We start from the raw sequence: 15,123 nt of genomic DNA, 5'->3' as shown, positions 1-15,123 counted from the left end.
ATATAAATTTGAAAGCCAATTTTTATATCCATAAAATAACTTGTTTGAATTTTTATTGTGATTATGCAAAGCTTGATGTCATTGGTGCTCCTCCTTCTCTAAAGACATTGACTGTTTTCCCATTCATTCATTTCTCTGACATTATACATATCTGTCTAGTTGTATACTTCTGTTTCATTTTTGAAGCATCAATGTAAGTGACACTATACTTGTACCTTCAAGTGAATCTGTTTTTCCTTGCTGGATCATAAAAGCAATCAATTTTGTGAATTAGCATTTCATGTTACAGCTTTCCTAAATTCACTTATTATTTCATGGAAATGTTTTTGGTACTTCCAAATTTTCTCCATAGACAACCATTCCATGTACACGTATAGAGAGTCCATTCTTCTGCTTCCACTATTGACTTATCTAGAATGTCTAGTACATGCTGTAAATGATCAATGAGAGGGTAGTTTACTCTGAGTCTGGTTTTAATTGGAAAGTTTCAACTTTTGTAAGACTGATTGTGACTTTAGTTTTTGAAGATGATCTCTGCTGAGTTGAAGAGATTTTCTTTTTCTCGTAGTTTTCTAAGAATGAGAGTTCCATTTTCCTTGCAGATAGTGATGAGGTCATATGATATTGATACATGCCAGCTGACATCCTTAAAATTCGTCATTGTTGTTTTATTTTATGTGTTATGGGTGCTTTGCCCACATGTGAATATGTATACCATATGAGTGCCCAGTTCCCACGGAGGCCAAAAAAGGATGTTAGATCCCTTGGAACTGGAGTTACAGACAGTTGGGAGCCACGATGTGGATGCTGGAAACTGAACCCAGGACCTGTAGAAAAAGCAGAGTCCTCTTAAAGACTGAGCCTCCTCTCCTGAATGCCCCCAAACTGACTTTTGAAGGTTGACCCACATGGCTGTGCTCTATATTATATTTTTGAACCTAGGATTTAGCTTATTTGGTTGTACTATATAATTATTTTAGATGTTTTGGGACCCTTCACTAATGGTTTGTTAAAGACATTTGCAACTGTCTTCATGACAGGTTTTGGACTGTAATTTTCTCTACTATCTTCCTCTGGGTTTGTTTTTGGGTAGGGCTGGCCCCAGACTTGGCTTTACCCCTATCTTCTGAAGAGATTGCAGAGAGCCACTATACATTACCCCACAATGGTTGGTGGAATCCACAGTAAACCTCTGGGACTATGCACTGCTTTTGATGCAGACCAATGAGCTACAAGGTGTGGTATCTGAAAGTCCATTATGGAGAGTCCAGCCAAGGATCAACTAGTGAGTTTAGATAACATTTAAACTCTGCAGGATTCAGTCTGTCATAATTATAACATGCGGGGTTAGCAAGATATTTAGAGAGATGCGGGCTCTTGGAATTTATAGGAAGGGTGTATTTGCTACTTGCAAGCATAAAACTATTAAACACTCACCATGAATGCACAAATTACCCTGAAACATATCAAGTATATATATGAATAGCAGGGAATTCTATTAATTAAGATGTGTTGCTGTGATAAATCACCAGAGGGAAACCTTTAAAAGGAAGAAAGGTGTTCTAGACTCAGGGTTACAGAGATTCCATTTATGAATCACTAGTTTTGTGTATGAGGCAAGACAAATTATCATGGTGTAGTATGTGTTGAAAGAGACTGCCCGCTTCACAATGGCCAGAAAGCAGAGAGATAAAGGAGGAGGGTGGGAGTGATGAGATATTACTTCTTTCTTCCACTACACCTGACTTCACTCCATCTTATCCAAACCCCCTAGAGATACTGTGTTTGTGGACAAACGGAGTCATTGGTTGGATTCTAGTGGCCTACCAGGGAGGTTTAGCAAGATTTAATCCCTTCTGAGCTTGGAAATCTAGCCAGCAATCACCTGCACTATAGATGATGGCTACTGGAAATTCAGTCCTTGTAAAGAGAGCTGCAGATGCTGTGCAGGTGCCCCTCAGCCTGGGCAGAAGTGAGGGGAGAGAAGAGGAGATGGAAAGGAAGGAAAAGAAGAGAGCAAGGGAAAGAAGAGGGGAAAGAGGGAAAGGAAAGAAAGAGAAAGGAAGGAAAGGAAGTGAATTGCCATATTTGAGATCATTTGATTATGATTTGATTTTTACGGCAATTTCCAGAGTCCAACTGTTTCTGGCAAGAACGTTTATAAACACTTTTGTGGGAGAAACCTCTCACATTAAACATCTGGCAGCAATTATTCAGTTTCATTTTCCTTAATGATAAGCTGGAGATTTCTAATGAAGAGCAATTTGTCTTAGCTAGGTAAAATATTTAATGAATAATTTCAGAAAATGTGGCTTCTGTATTTAAATATAACTAAGAAAGATATTATGCTGAACCTCAGGGGAAACAAAATATGTCTGTAAACAAAATATGTCATCAGATTACATGAGAAAGGATGCACAATTGATTGTGTATCCCTTAGTAACCCATCCTTTTTCCTTTAGCACCACCCAAGCGATATGTCTTGCTGATCAGCCGAAGCCTGTGAAAGAGTACAAATACCCTGAGAAGCTGCCAGGACAGTTATATGATGCAAACACACAGTGCAAGTGGCAGTTTGGAGAGAAAGCCAAGCTCTGCATGCTGGACTTTAGAAAGGCAAGTGGTTACCATCACGTGCTCGCTACACCATGATTCATAAAACCGTTTTATTTAGTGTAACTGACAGTGATGTATTCCGCATTTATTGGGCACCTACCAAATGTCAAATTCTATATGCTGGGACTGGCCCAATGTAACAGGAAACACATGCTTTCCTGGCAGAGCAGACGATGGTAGATACTGCTGTGGGTATCAGCTTTCATTTGAGAGTTGACTTGACTTGTTAGGTCAGATCTTTCTTTCTGATTTATCATGTGAGAGCCTAGTAATAACTTTTAGTTGGTTTAAGCTGGCAAATTAATGCTCTGCATTTTTTCAGATAGTATTAAGAAAATAATGGCCCCTACCTCCATAGTCTACTGAAAGGCCGCAGTGCATCATGGGGCTCCCGACTATTGAATTTCTCAAATAAAGTATTTATAGAGCAGTTCCTCACATAAGGTGATGTCTAAGCAGCCCTAGGGACGTCTCCTCGGTGATTTCCCACATAAATCTTTCACAGAGCACAGATACACACTCTGGCTAGACAAGGAGTGTCCAGATTTAGGAATTTGCTCTACTCAAAACCACAAGGAAAACTACTCATAAATCAATGAAAGTAACTAGTTTTGAGGTTTCTTTTATTCTAGTTTATAATAAAAATAAAAAAAAAAAAGAATATATATATATATATATATATATATATATATATATATATATATATATATATATATTCTTCCAGAAAGCCCTCAACGCTTCAGAAGTGCTAGTAATGCCCCTGCCTCTCTTCTTTCCAGTTCAAACATCTCCTAAACTCAGTAGGGGTTCTCCTAAAGGCCAGTTGCCCTTTTGTGGAAAATACCTAGAATTTTTTTTTTTTTATGTTTTACTTTCACACTTGTTAAGGGGGAAAAAAACATATAAAATTAAAGTTTTTGTTTAAAGATTAAACTTTCCATACTGTACTTTTGGACTCTATGTTATTCACTTCATGACTGAATCATATCATCAATGATATCCTAATGCTATTTATAAAATATAAGCAATATCAAGCTAATTGCAGGGTGTCTGCTTATTATTCTTAAATATTTTCATGGAGTGAAATGAAATCACTTTAACTCCAGTTTTTTGCAGAATATGCATTGCCATTATCAGCATTTTAAACAAGGTATTGCTAGCTCATACAAGCCATGGACATTGGGACATTGGTTCTGACCATATTTATTGTTCAACAAATAACTCATTTTTGTCTGATGAAATTGCTTATGTCTTCAGTCCTTCATGTTGCCATCTGTTTCAGCAATTTAATAAAAATAGGTAAAAGGACTCCAGCACTGCTCCTTTGCTTTACCATTTCTCCTCTGTGTTCTGTTTCTATTAGCTGGTGCTTTGTACACCCAGAAACTCTGCAAGCAGGTGCGCAAATGTTAGAATTCTGTCTTTCCTTAACTCCTGAATGAACGGATCAATGAATGGATCCATGGGTGCTTGGATAGATGTATGCATACAGAAACAGGTGATTAGAGGGCTTGATAAGCCAGCAATGTCTTGATCATTATTAATTCAAATAATTGGAGAGTAGGTATGGTAATAAGCACCTATGATCTCAGATACTTGGGAAGCTGAATTAGAAGGACTATTTTATCCTCAGGGTTCAAGGACAGCCTGACTAACAGAACAAGAGTCTGACTCTAAATATGAAGGAATTAATACAGAAACAATAAAAATTAATTTTCATATATGAGGATGTTAATGGAAGTAGAGTTGGAAAAGAACACATAATAAAATTATATTTTGATTTTTTAAATTACATTTTATGCATTTCCTTAATGCTTAGATTAAGCCTATTTTACCTGCTGGTTTAGAACATCTGATTTACATACTTCATGATTGAATAAAAATAAATAGTAAAGTTTCATGGATGGGATTGAGAGTTGCTGAGGTGAGGATTCAGGTCTTTGAACATCTTCTTGAAGTTTCCTTCCTATGGCTGAGGGAACATTGCCTCTCACTGGCTGACAGGTTTGGGATTTTATCACAGATGTGTAGAACATTTGTAAAAGTGATGGCTTCTCCTTTAGGACATCTGTAAGGCCTTGTGGTGCCATCGGATTGGAAGGAAATGCGAGACGAAGTTCATGCCAGCAGCAGAGGGCACCCTGTGTGGGCAGGACAAGGTAAGATGCTGGCTCCAGCAGAGTCCCCCATGCTGACCTCAGTTCAAATCACTACCCTCCTCCTCTTACACTGAAATTTGAAAACCAGCACTTCTTATACACATGTACACTCCTATGTCTTTGCTAAAACACTGTGACTCTTCTATGTTGCTATTAATAAGCTGTATAAAATTAGTAGACTGAGCAGTCAGATAGTAGGTGATGACTGGGTTTATGCTATAAAGGGAAATACTAAACACCCAACCACCACTGACCAGTGAAAGACAAGTGTCACCACTGCATTGGGCTCAAGGACTATTGGTGAAAATGGGATTGTACCGTACCCAAATAATCACTTCCAATTTTCATTTTCATTTTTTTTTTAGTTTATTTACTTTACACTCCTAGGTTACCTCCTCCCAGTCTCCCCCACTTCTCTTCTTTCCCAGAAAAGGGGAGTCCCCCCCCCATATTAACCTTCCCCACTATATCAGGTCACATCAGGACTGAGCATTGCTTCATCCCCTAAGGCCAGGCAAGGCAGCTTGCCTGGAGGAAGTGATCCAAAAGCAGGCAATAGAGTCCATGTTAGAAACAGCCCTGGCCTTCCACTCATCAGGCTCCCCATATCAAGACCAAGCCACCTGCCAGCTACATGTCTACAGGGAGCCTAGGTCCAGATCTAGGTAGTGTACCTTTTTTTATGATACTAATGAAATAAAAAAGAAATGTGCATGTAAGCATGCCACTTATCCACCAAGTTTAAATTCCTGATTATGTCATGGGCCAAACCCACTTAAATCTGACTTCAGGCACAATGCCATAGTAAACATTCCAGACTGAAACACTGCAAGTTAGGAGGGGAGCTTCCCCAAGACTAGCATCCAAACAACTACTCAGTCTGACCCAGTGTTAGTTAACTCTGTAGCCAACTTCCATGTTGGAAGTGAGATTCATAATTGACAGTTAACACTAGTGATACAAGCATCTGCCAGTCAATTGATTCACAATAAAACAGTAACAAAAAGCTTTTAGTTTCTTCAAAGAGCCCATGGATAAAAAGAATCACAGGCTGTGGTATTTCTAATTGCCAAAGAACACTGGGTAATATTCTCAGGTATTCAGGTATGGGTGACCACACATAAACATGACACCACCTTCTCTTTGTAAACGTGGCTAGGATACAGCACGTATTTGGGAGTGTTGCGATCTGTAGCTATGGCCCACAGACACCAGGTAATGCTGTGCTTCTCTGTGCAGCAAGCTTCTTGCTTGGGACATAGGCCTGGGCCCTTGCTTACCTTTATTCAGGAAATCCAATCTCCTATCATCTTCAAACTAAGGCAGGTCTACCTGAGAATATTTTCAAGTTAGTCAGCTTGCTGATTCTGGCTTTTGTGTTTGCTGCTCTCTGTGCTGGAAAAGCTTCAACCAGATGGTTTTTAAACTGAATAGAATAAGCAGCAGACATACCTCGCCTCCTTCTCCTTGTCGTCCTCTTCCTCCTCCTCCTTCCCCCTACTGTTCCTCTCATCAGAGGATCATCTATAAGCTCCACACCAAGGCCTTACTCTTTTCTCTCCATCTTGTCTTTCACCTGGGGTTGGGCGCTGTGTGAGTCTAGGAGTCCTTTTCATTCCTACCTACAGAAACCTCAGTAAGGACAGGTATCTGTTAGAGCTTTGTTTTGTCATTTGGAATGAGAAAATAGTGATATAAGAGAAAGATTTTTTTTTTCTTATGGAGGACAATAAACCAAAGAATTAGATGAATGAGGCTTTCAAAATGGTTTGATTTTTAGATATTTTAATTAAAATGTCATTTTATCACTTTTTCCTTTCACCTTCCTCCCCCAAGCCTCTGATAATACCTACTCCTTTAATATCCTCTTCACTCTCAAATTGAGAGCTTCATATATATAAACAATAATAACTATATAACAATAATATATATGAACAAATATAGACATACAACCAGCTGAATCCATTCTTCCTATTTTGTGCATATTGTTTCGGATCCAACCACTCTGTATTAGACAACCAACTAGGAGACTCTGCCCTGCGAGGCTCTAACCCTCCCTCTCCCACCTTTGTCAGTTGTCTGTAGTTCCTTGTCTAGGGTTGGACCACGTGACATTGTCCCCCTGCCATGTTCAGAAATTGTTTATGCAGCCATTTCTACGAGAGACTTTCACAGTAGACTTCCTGGCATTCTGGCTCTGACACTCTTTCTGATTCCTCCTGTGAGATGGTCCCTGGGCTATAAATGCAAGAGCTGTGATGCAGATGTGTCCATTAGGGCTAGGCCCCATAATCAAATATTTCTGCATTGTGTCCAGTTGTGTTTTTCTGTGATGGTCTTCACTTCCTGTAAAGAGAAGCTTCTTTGATGAAGAGTGATGACTATACCTATCTACAGGCATAAAGATCCGGTTGAGAATGAAGTTAGGAATTATGCTGCTTTAGCAAAGTGGTGGTGGTAGTAGGTTCTCTTCCAACACCCATGACCTCATAGCCCCAGGTGGCTGTCTAGGTTGCTTAGTGCTACATGTGTTTTTCTTCCTGTTGAGAGAGGCATAAGCCCAGTTAGATAGCTGTTAGTTACTACCAACATATGTGTGGTATCCACTACAGCTTTACAAAAACCTTGCCATATTGGTCATTTTTGTGGTTCGTAGGGGTCACAGCTGGGTGGGCTGTTTACTTTCCTCCCTTAGCATCTTGCATGGGATCTTCTGGTACCATAGAATCTAGACGTAGGGCAGGAAGCCTTCAGGTTAGACCCAGCCCAAATTATCAAAGTCCTGTATCCTAGGCATGTAGTGTCTTCAACAACAGGGGCTCACCTCTAACATCTGAGAGTCAGCTGATAGCAGCTGCCACATTTTGTATTATCTTGAGCATCACTTGGAATGCCCTGACCAACCACTGTAAAGGAGACTCCTAGAAACCAATAACTGAAGCTTCTGTTATTTTGTTAGTCCATGGTTTTTATGGGGAGCACTATCAGCCTGAGTGACATAACTTCCTACACACACACACACACACACACACACACACACACACACACAATGTATCTATGTTACTGCATATACTCATATTTATTGTGTATAATTTTAGGTAAATATAAAATAATATAAGCCCTTGAGACTTTATCAAACAACCTTTGATAAAGGTGTTATTTATCCCTCTTTCCTCCTTTCTATATTGACCTCCCTCCTTCCTGTCTATTTTGGGTCCCTGTCCCCATTTTTCTATTTCCTCATCATCATCCTCTTCCTCCTCCTCCTCCTCCTCTTCCTCCTCCTCCCCCTTCTTCCATGTATCCTGCAATTTCCTTAATATTTATTAAAGCCATTTTCATGGATCAACAGTGGTCAGATGTCAGAAGTTAGTTTGCTGTGTTTGACCCCTTGCATCAGTAATAGGCAATTGAAATGGTGTCATTTCTGTTTTTTAGAGGTAGCATTGCTTTCTCTAGGGACCAAGCTATTGGCTCAAATCCTAGAGACAGCCCTGTTGCCTGCACGTACCATAAAAAAAAGCTCGGTTTATTTAATGCAGACAGCAACCAGGGAAAGGCATTTGTCTTCCCTCTTCTCAATAGATATGCTGGATCACTGTGTTTCTTGAAGTCAGTGTCATACCACAATACTTCTGAGGATCCCAGCACACAGGAGTAAATAATATGTGTGTATGTCAGAGAGGTGAAGTTGCCACATGGAGTTCAGTGGGAATTGAGATCAGTGAGCCATTCTTTACAGAAGAGGAGCTGGTAGCATCTCTAGACCTCATGGGAGGAGAGAAAATTCTTGAGCAATTGCCTCATCTCTGCAGAAAGCTGGGTGACATGCACCCTGCCCTAAACGAACAAGCTAGATTCCCAGAGCCCAGGTGTTCTGGAGCAAAATCCAGGTGCTGACCAGAAATGACAAGGTGCTGAGTCCCAGGTCTCCCCCAGCTGGGATCTTCCACTGAAGACTCTTTTCAAAGCACAAGCTGAGAAAAGAACTTTTGTTTGAAGAAGCCAGAGGTCACGACTTTAGAGATGAGCAGTCAGAGCAGATGTTCACCGGTATTGTTCGGTTCTGACTGTACTGCTCCCGGAGCGCAGCTTCTGCAGCGACTGATCCATGCATCTCCCCTTCACATGGATCCATCAGCTGATGCTGCATTCAGAAAGAAAAAACAACAAAAACGCCCACTAATTCTGTCTGTAGTAGGCACCATTTGAGTATAGAGAATGCAATGTTTTACAAGATCCACACCCCCACCACACCCTCACCCCCGGTATTAGAAAAGCAATGAAATGAATCCACCTATGCAGGACTCACGTAAATTACTTTTCCTTTATGTTTAAAATGTTTAGTGGTGCCGTGGAGGACAGTGTGTGAAGTATGGTGATGAAGGCCCCAAGCCCACCCATGGCCATTGGTCAGATTGGTCCCCTTGGTCCCCCTGTTCTCGGACCTGTGGGGGAGGAGTGTCTCACAGGGACCGTCTCTGTACCAATCCCAGGTATGTTCATGACCTGCTTGCTTCTGAATGAGCCTTCCCACAGCATCCACGCTTGCTAATACCAACACTATACTTTACATGAGAACTCTCTCGTTCATGTAGTTTATGAGACTTGCCACTTCCTGATACCCAGAAAAAATATAACTGAGCCAGCAGAGCCATGGCAGGACTAGCTTTTACCTATATGACATGAAACAGTAAATTACTCCTCAGTTGAATAATTTACCTTTTAGGGAAACAGAGTCTGAATAACTCCAATTAGAACAATTGTTTTATGCAAAAAAAAAATAATTATTGCTTCTCCGCCAAATATATTCACTTTTACAATAGGCAGCCTCACTGTAGGGACTAGACTGTGAGAAACATCTCCTAACTGGGGAAGTAAGGCGCTCTCCGTCTCACTGCAGAACTAAGTCATGTTACTGATACTCTTCTCTGCAGAGCATGGGGCCCCAAGGTCACCATTTGCCCCACTGTTCTCTTGAGTGCGTCCACCCAGGCTCATGAGGATTCTTCAGAAAACCAGCAGGCTCGTGGGCTGTCAGTGATGCTCTGACTTGGCCCACAGGCCTAATGTCCTGGCCTTGTCATGGGGAATCTGGCAGTGGAACATAGGAGCTCCAAGCTCCGAGGAGAGCATCTCGTTCTGCTGCTTATTGGAAAGGAGGCTGGAGGACAAGGAACAAGTGCACACAGGCCTGAATCTTGAACTCCTCCTTGTCCTCCAGCACCAAGACCACAGGGCACTCGGGAAGACCCCTCCCTCCACTGTGTGCTCTAAGTAGTTGATGTTAGCAGCTGTGTCATCCCAGTGAACATAACATCCAGGAAGAGCTGATCTCTGGCTACAATATGTATTCCAGACCATCTCACGGAGGAAAGTTCTGCCAGGGCTCCACCCGCACTCTGAAGCTCTGCAACAGTCAGAAGTGCCCTCTGGACAGCGTGGACTTCCGCGCTGCCCAGTGTGCCGAGTACAACAGCAAGCGTTTCCGGGGGTGGCTCTACAAGTGGAAGCCTTACACCCAAGTGGAAGGTAAGTTTCCAGTCCCGCTTTCTAGGGTGCCCTGTGCTTTGTGACCTGTTTTTAATGCATCATATGTCTAGCACTCCCCTGTTCAGATGGACAGATACTGTAGCTCTAGGAAGCCGTCATAACATGCTTCTTTTGGGGGTCTGGTTTGATCAGGCCTGCCCCCCGTCAGAAGTCCACAGGCTAGATATGTTGAATGAGTAGTTATTTAAAAGAAATAAGAATGACAGTAGATATTGCTGGTATTACTATAAATACATCACCTAGCACACACTTAAATATTAAAAGCTGAAAAGAACACTGCAGGATGCTTTGTAGAAAATGAATAAGTGTTCAAGTATACTATAGCAATAAAAAGTCTTATTCTGTAACATACAGTAAGAAAATTTATTCATGGAGTTAGATTTATACTTTTCAGTGGAAGAGAAGTAAGCATGATATTATGACATAGTAGCTAAAATTATAAAAATGTTGGTAGTTCAAGAGGCAAGATAAAGGGTATATTTAAAGAACACATAATTGTCTCATTATTTGGAACTGAGACTTCTGTCCAGGCAAGTGGCAGAGTTTCTGCAGGAGTACAGAAACTGTGATATTCCATCTGGTTCTACGGCCATCAGTACATATGCTCACAGTGATGGATTTTTGAAATTACTAAACTCTGTATAGGGAGTTGCAAGCCTTCTCATACAAAACAGATTTGGTTTGCTTCTTATGCATAAACTGTAAAACTAAAACCCACAATAAACATAGCACTGGGACAGAAGAAAACCAGTCTGTGGAATGTGAGAGAAATGGGACTGACCATGTGTGCTACCCCTGTCTTTGCCAGTCTGTGGCAAATAATCATATTGAGCACACACAGATTTTATTTTTTGAATCCTTAGGTCATTATCCCATCTTGAGTAAGAGCGCGAGAACCTGTGAGGCTCTCCACAGTCAGCTTTCCCAGTTCCATCCAGAGAGATAGCAAGAGGTCCCTAGAGAAGTTTCAGTCAGCCACGTGAACTGTGAGGCCCTGAAATGAGGATGTTCTAATCTCAGGATCCTTATGCACCAGTCTTCCTACAAAACACATTGTACCCTGGTTTTTCATTTAACATCTCTTATACCAAATTAAAGATAAAGTTTAATATTTATTACATCTTTTTCATGAGAATTTTGCAGTGTTATAAAACACTACTGCTCATTTTACATCCCCGTAACACGGTCTTTATATAGTAAATTATGAACATTTTGTCCAGTCAGCAAATGCAGGGGACACTAGAAGAGCAACAACAATGAGACATTAATAATAATAATAATAACAATAATAATAATAATTTGGGTTTTACCAAGGATGAACCTTAAAATATTTTTGCAAGGTCCAGAATGGTGGCACATACCTTTAACTCTGCACTTGGGAGGCAGAGGCAGTAGATCTCTATGAGTTCAAGGCCAGCCTAGTCTACTAGTACATTCCAGGCCAGCCAGGGCTACCCGGTGAGACTCTGTCTTAAAGATTAAAACAAAGTGGTTTTGAAATGTTATTATGTGGGACTTAGAAAAGTCTATCTAAACCTCAGAACAAAAATAACCGAGCTTAAGTGTCTTTCTTATTTGTGTTTGTGTGTGTATTTCTTTTTAAGATCAGGACTTATGCAAACTCTACTGTATCGCAGAAGGATTTGATTTCTTCTTTTCTTTGTCAAATAAAGTGAAAGATGGGACTCCATGCTCGGAGGATAGCCGTAATGTTTGTATAGATGGGATATGTGAGGTAATAATGATTGCTTATTCATTCAACAAATGTCTCCAGACAGTCTGCTTTGTGCCAGGCATCCTGTAAGGGCTAGAAAGACCAGACATATGAGAGGAGCCCTTTCCCTCCAAGTCCCAGCCCAGGGGGAGAAAGCCAGAAGAGCTCATGTTGATGGCACTGCTTTGTGATGGAGGTGTGTACAGAGCATGAGCAGAGGGGAGAGCCAATTCTCAGATGTGGGTCTGGAGCTTTGTGGGAACCTAGGAGGATGGGCATCCACACCTGAGCTCTATCCAAAAGGATGCACTGGAACGAGGGTGCTGAAAGCAGAGCATGGCGGCTTCAGGAAGACAGTGGGGTGCTCAGAAGGCAGCCGGGCTCTTGGGGTGCTGAGTGGATGAAGACATGAATAAGAATTCATTTGGGGTGACCACTGGCATGCAGATTAGAAATTTGGCTGGGGGACAAGAGAGCTACAGCGGGTATAATTTTCTTGACAATGTTAGGGGCAGTCAGTGGGGGTCATTTTTTAGCTTTCTTAATGATATCCACATGATATACAGTCCAGACCTCAGATGTTACAGTACAGGATGATTCAAACAACTCCAGAACCCAAATGTCTGAAAAACTGACCCCAAAAATCCATGAGAAATTTGGGAAACCAAAATTTTTTTGGTGGCAAAATTTCCCTGCACTCATGTACAACTGTTGGCGGCTTTCTTCCTCCCACTGCATGTGGAGATTTGCATATAAACATTAATGCATAATCTACAGAGCGTAGCCTGAAGCCCTGCAGGGACGCATACATGATAGCAGACTTCATAAGTCGACCTTTCCACATTTACACACAACAGCATTGTAAAATACATCTGCCCCTAAGGATTTCCAGCAAGGGACTAAGACCATGATTGCTTTGTTTTCTGAATGGATTTTATTCTTTCACATGCCTTGATAGGAAATATAAAATCAGCAAGTATCATAAAAAGTTATAAGCTCCTCAAATTCTACAGCTTTGCCCAGCTCCATCCTCTGTAAGTCACTGGTGGGGAGTTTCTGTGCAGTGTCAGCGACTCCCAGTTGTAAGCACACTTCAGCAGAGCCTTGTGTGAACACTCTATAGTTGTCTTAGCAAGTCAGTACTGGTCCCAAGTCCACTCCGACATAGTCTAGAGCTCTGCCTTGGGGCTCGGGTGCTACAACTGAGGAGGAATCCTACAGAGGGCAGATGGCAGAGGAAAACAAAGGGACACAAGAACCGTGCAGGCTGTACACACACTGCATAGCCAGCACCTATTTGCTAACTACCCCATGTTGGAAGCTTGTTCATCTGGAGTGGGAGCAACTTTTTGTCATGAGGTGGGTGACATTGTGGCTGGTATTGTCCTTTCTTTCATGAATGATACGTGACCTTGTGGGGCCCTCAGAAGGTTGGCTGTGACAATGTCCTCGGATCGGACGCAGCTGAGGACTCCTGCGGGGTGTGCCAGGGGAATAACTCAGACTGCGTGGTGCACAGGGGACTCTACAGGAAACACCACCACACCAACCGTGAGTGCCGCTGAGTGTGGATGTGTAAGCCAGGAAGAATTCAGAGCTTCTGCTGGGAGGTGCTAAGGGAGAGCAAAAAGTGGGTGCTTAGAGGGCCGAGGTCTTCCACTGTGGCTTTTCCTTTGCTTCGGGAACAGCAGTTGTCAATCTGGCAGTTGAATGACCCTTTCACGGGGGTTAGTTACTTACGAGCATTGGAAAACACAGGTATTTACATTATGGTTCATAACAATAGGGAAGTCACAGTTAGGAAGAAGCAAGTAAAATGGTTTTATGGTTGGAAATCATCACAACATGAGGGACTGTATTAAAGGGTCACAGCAGGATTAGGAAGGTTGAGGACCACGGGTCTGGAGCTTCTGTTTTTGTCTGGAAGTAGACGGGGAAATTCTTTGAATTAAAATGACCCTTAGGTAGACTGAAGGTTACAAGGACTCTCCCTCCACTGAAGAAAAGGATACCTCCAGGCGTCTATAGCAGAGCTAGCAGCAGATTTCCCCCATTCTAAACACGGACTTGCATGTGCAATCGTGGAGAGGCCGAGTTAAACTGAACATGGCACTCCCCTATCCAGAGTACTACCACGTGGTGACCATTCCTGCTGGAGCTCGAAGCATTCACATCCATGAAACAAACATATCGATCTCCTACATCTCTGTGCGCAATTCTCTCAAGAGATACTACCTGAACGGGCACTGGAGTGTGGACTGGCCTGGACGATACAAGTTCTCAGGTACCACCTTCAACTACAGACGGTCCTACAAGGAGCCTGAGACTTTAACCTCCACCGGACCAACCAACGAAACGCTGATTGTGGAGGTAGAGACCAGCTGTTGGTTCTGGGGCTGCATTTGCTGAGCTGGAGCTTTTGCAGGCTTATTGTTGTGGTCTTGGAAGTACGCCTAAGAATGGTAGCTATCAGAAACAGGAGCAATTCATCTAGCAGGCTCAAGGGGGCAGTAGACTTGTTGCTATTGTCTTCCCTTGCTTGGTTTATGAGCCTGTATGTGTACTTACCTGTGTTATCATCTCTAGGTTTTTTATTAGTAGATTTTATGGGTGCTTGCTGTTTTATTTTAATTAATATTTTAGTTCGCACACACACTTACAGGTTTTGCCGTGACATTTCTGGAGCCATTGAGTCCTTTATTTGTAGTCACTCCCTCGTTACCCTCTCTTGTCCCTCCTCCTCTCATGCTGTCCCATAGCCACAGCCTCCCTTCTGATTTAAGGTCATGCTCGGATAGAAAGAGGAAGATGATAGACAAGTAGAAATATACAGATCGATAGAAGATAATTAATATAAAGGTAATAGCTCATATCTATAGCTTTATAGCTTCGTTGATGAAATACAGATTATAGATATAGATGATATTGTGATGATAGATAATAGATAATTGATAGATAGATTTAAATGATAAATTAATAGAAGATAGATAGACTGATTGATAGCTAGATGGATGATAGATAGAAAGATAATGGGCAGAAATCACATATAAAAGTGTTATTTTGTCTTTTTATCCCTATTCC

The 15,123-nt window shown here is 41.7% G+C and overlaps 1 protein-coding gene across 1 annotated transcript in view; it reads left to right on the top strand.

Moving 5' to 3' along the window:
• Adamts16 (ADAM metallopeptidase with thrombospondin type 1 motif 16) overlaps nt 1-15,123 on the top strand; it is a 118,900-nt gene that overhangs the window by 61,115 nt on the left and 42,662 nt on the right. Inside the window, exons 10-16 of the mRNA XM_055598006.1 lie at nt 2,463-2,616; nt 4,680-4,775; nt 9,123-9,271; nt 10,135-10,307; nt 11,933-12,063; nt 13,470-13,593; nt 14,168-14,412. Of these exons, the coding sequence (XP_055453981.1) occupies nt 2,463-2,616; nt 4,680-4,775; nt 9,123-9,271; nt 10,135-10,307; nt 11,933-12,063; nt 13,470-13,593; nt 14,168-14,412 (1,072 nt within the window). The remainder of the gene's footprint in view (nt 1-2,462; nt 2,617-4,679; nt 4,776-9,122; nt 9,272-10,134; nt 10,308-11,932; nt 12,064-13,469; nt 13,594-14,167; nt 14,413-15,123) is intronic.

Source organism: Psammomys obesus, unplaced genomic scaffold (assembly GCF_907164565.1).
Source record: "Psammomys obesus unplaced genomic scaffold, mPsaObe1.curated_primary_1811, whole genome shotgun sequence".
Classification (NCBI taxonomy): Eukaryota; Metazoa; Chordata; class Mammalia; order Rodentia; family Muridae; genus Psammomys; species Psammomys obesus.
Note: the sequence above shows the minus strand (reverse complement) of the source record. Positions and strands in the feature narration are given on the sequence as shown.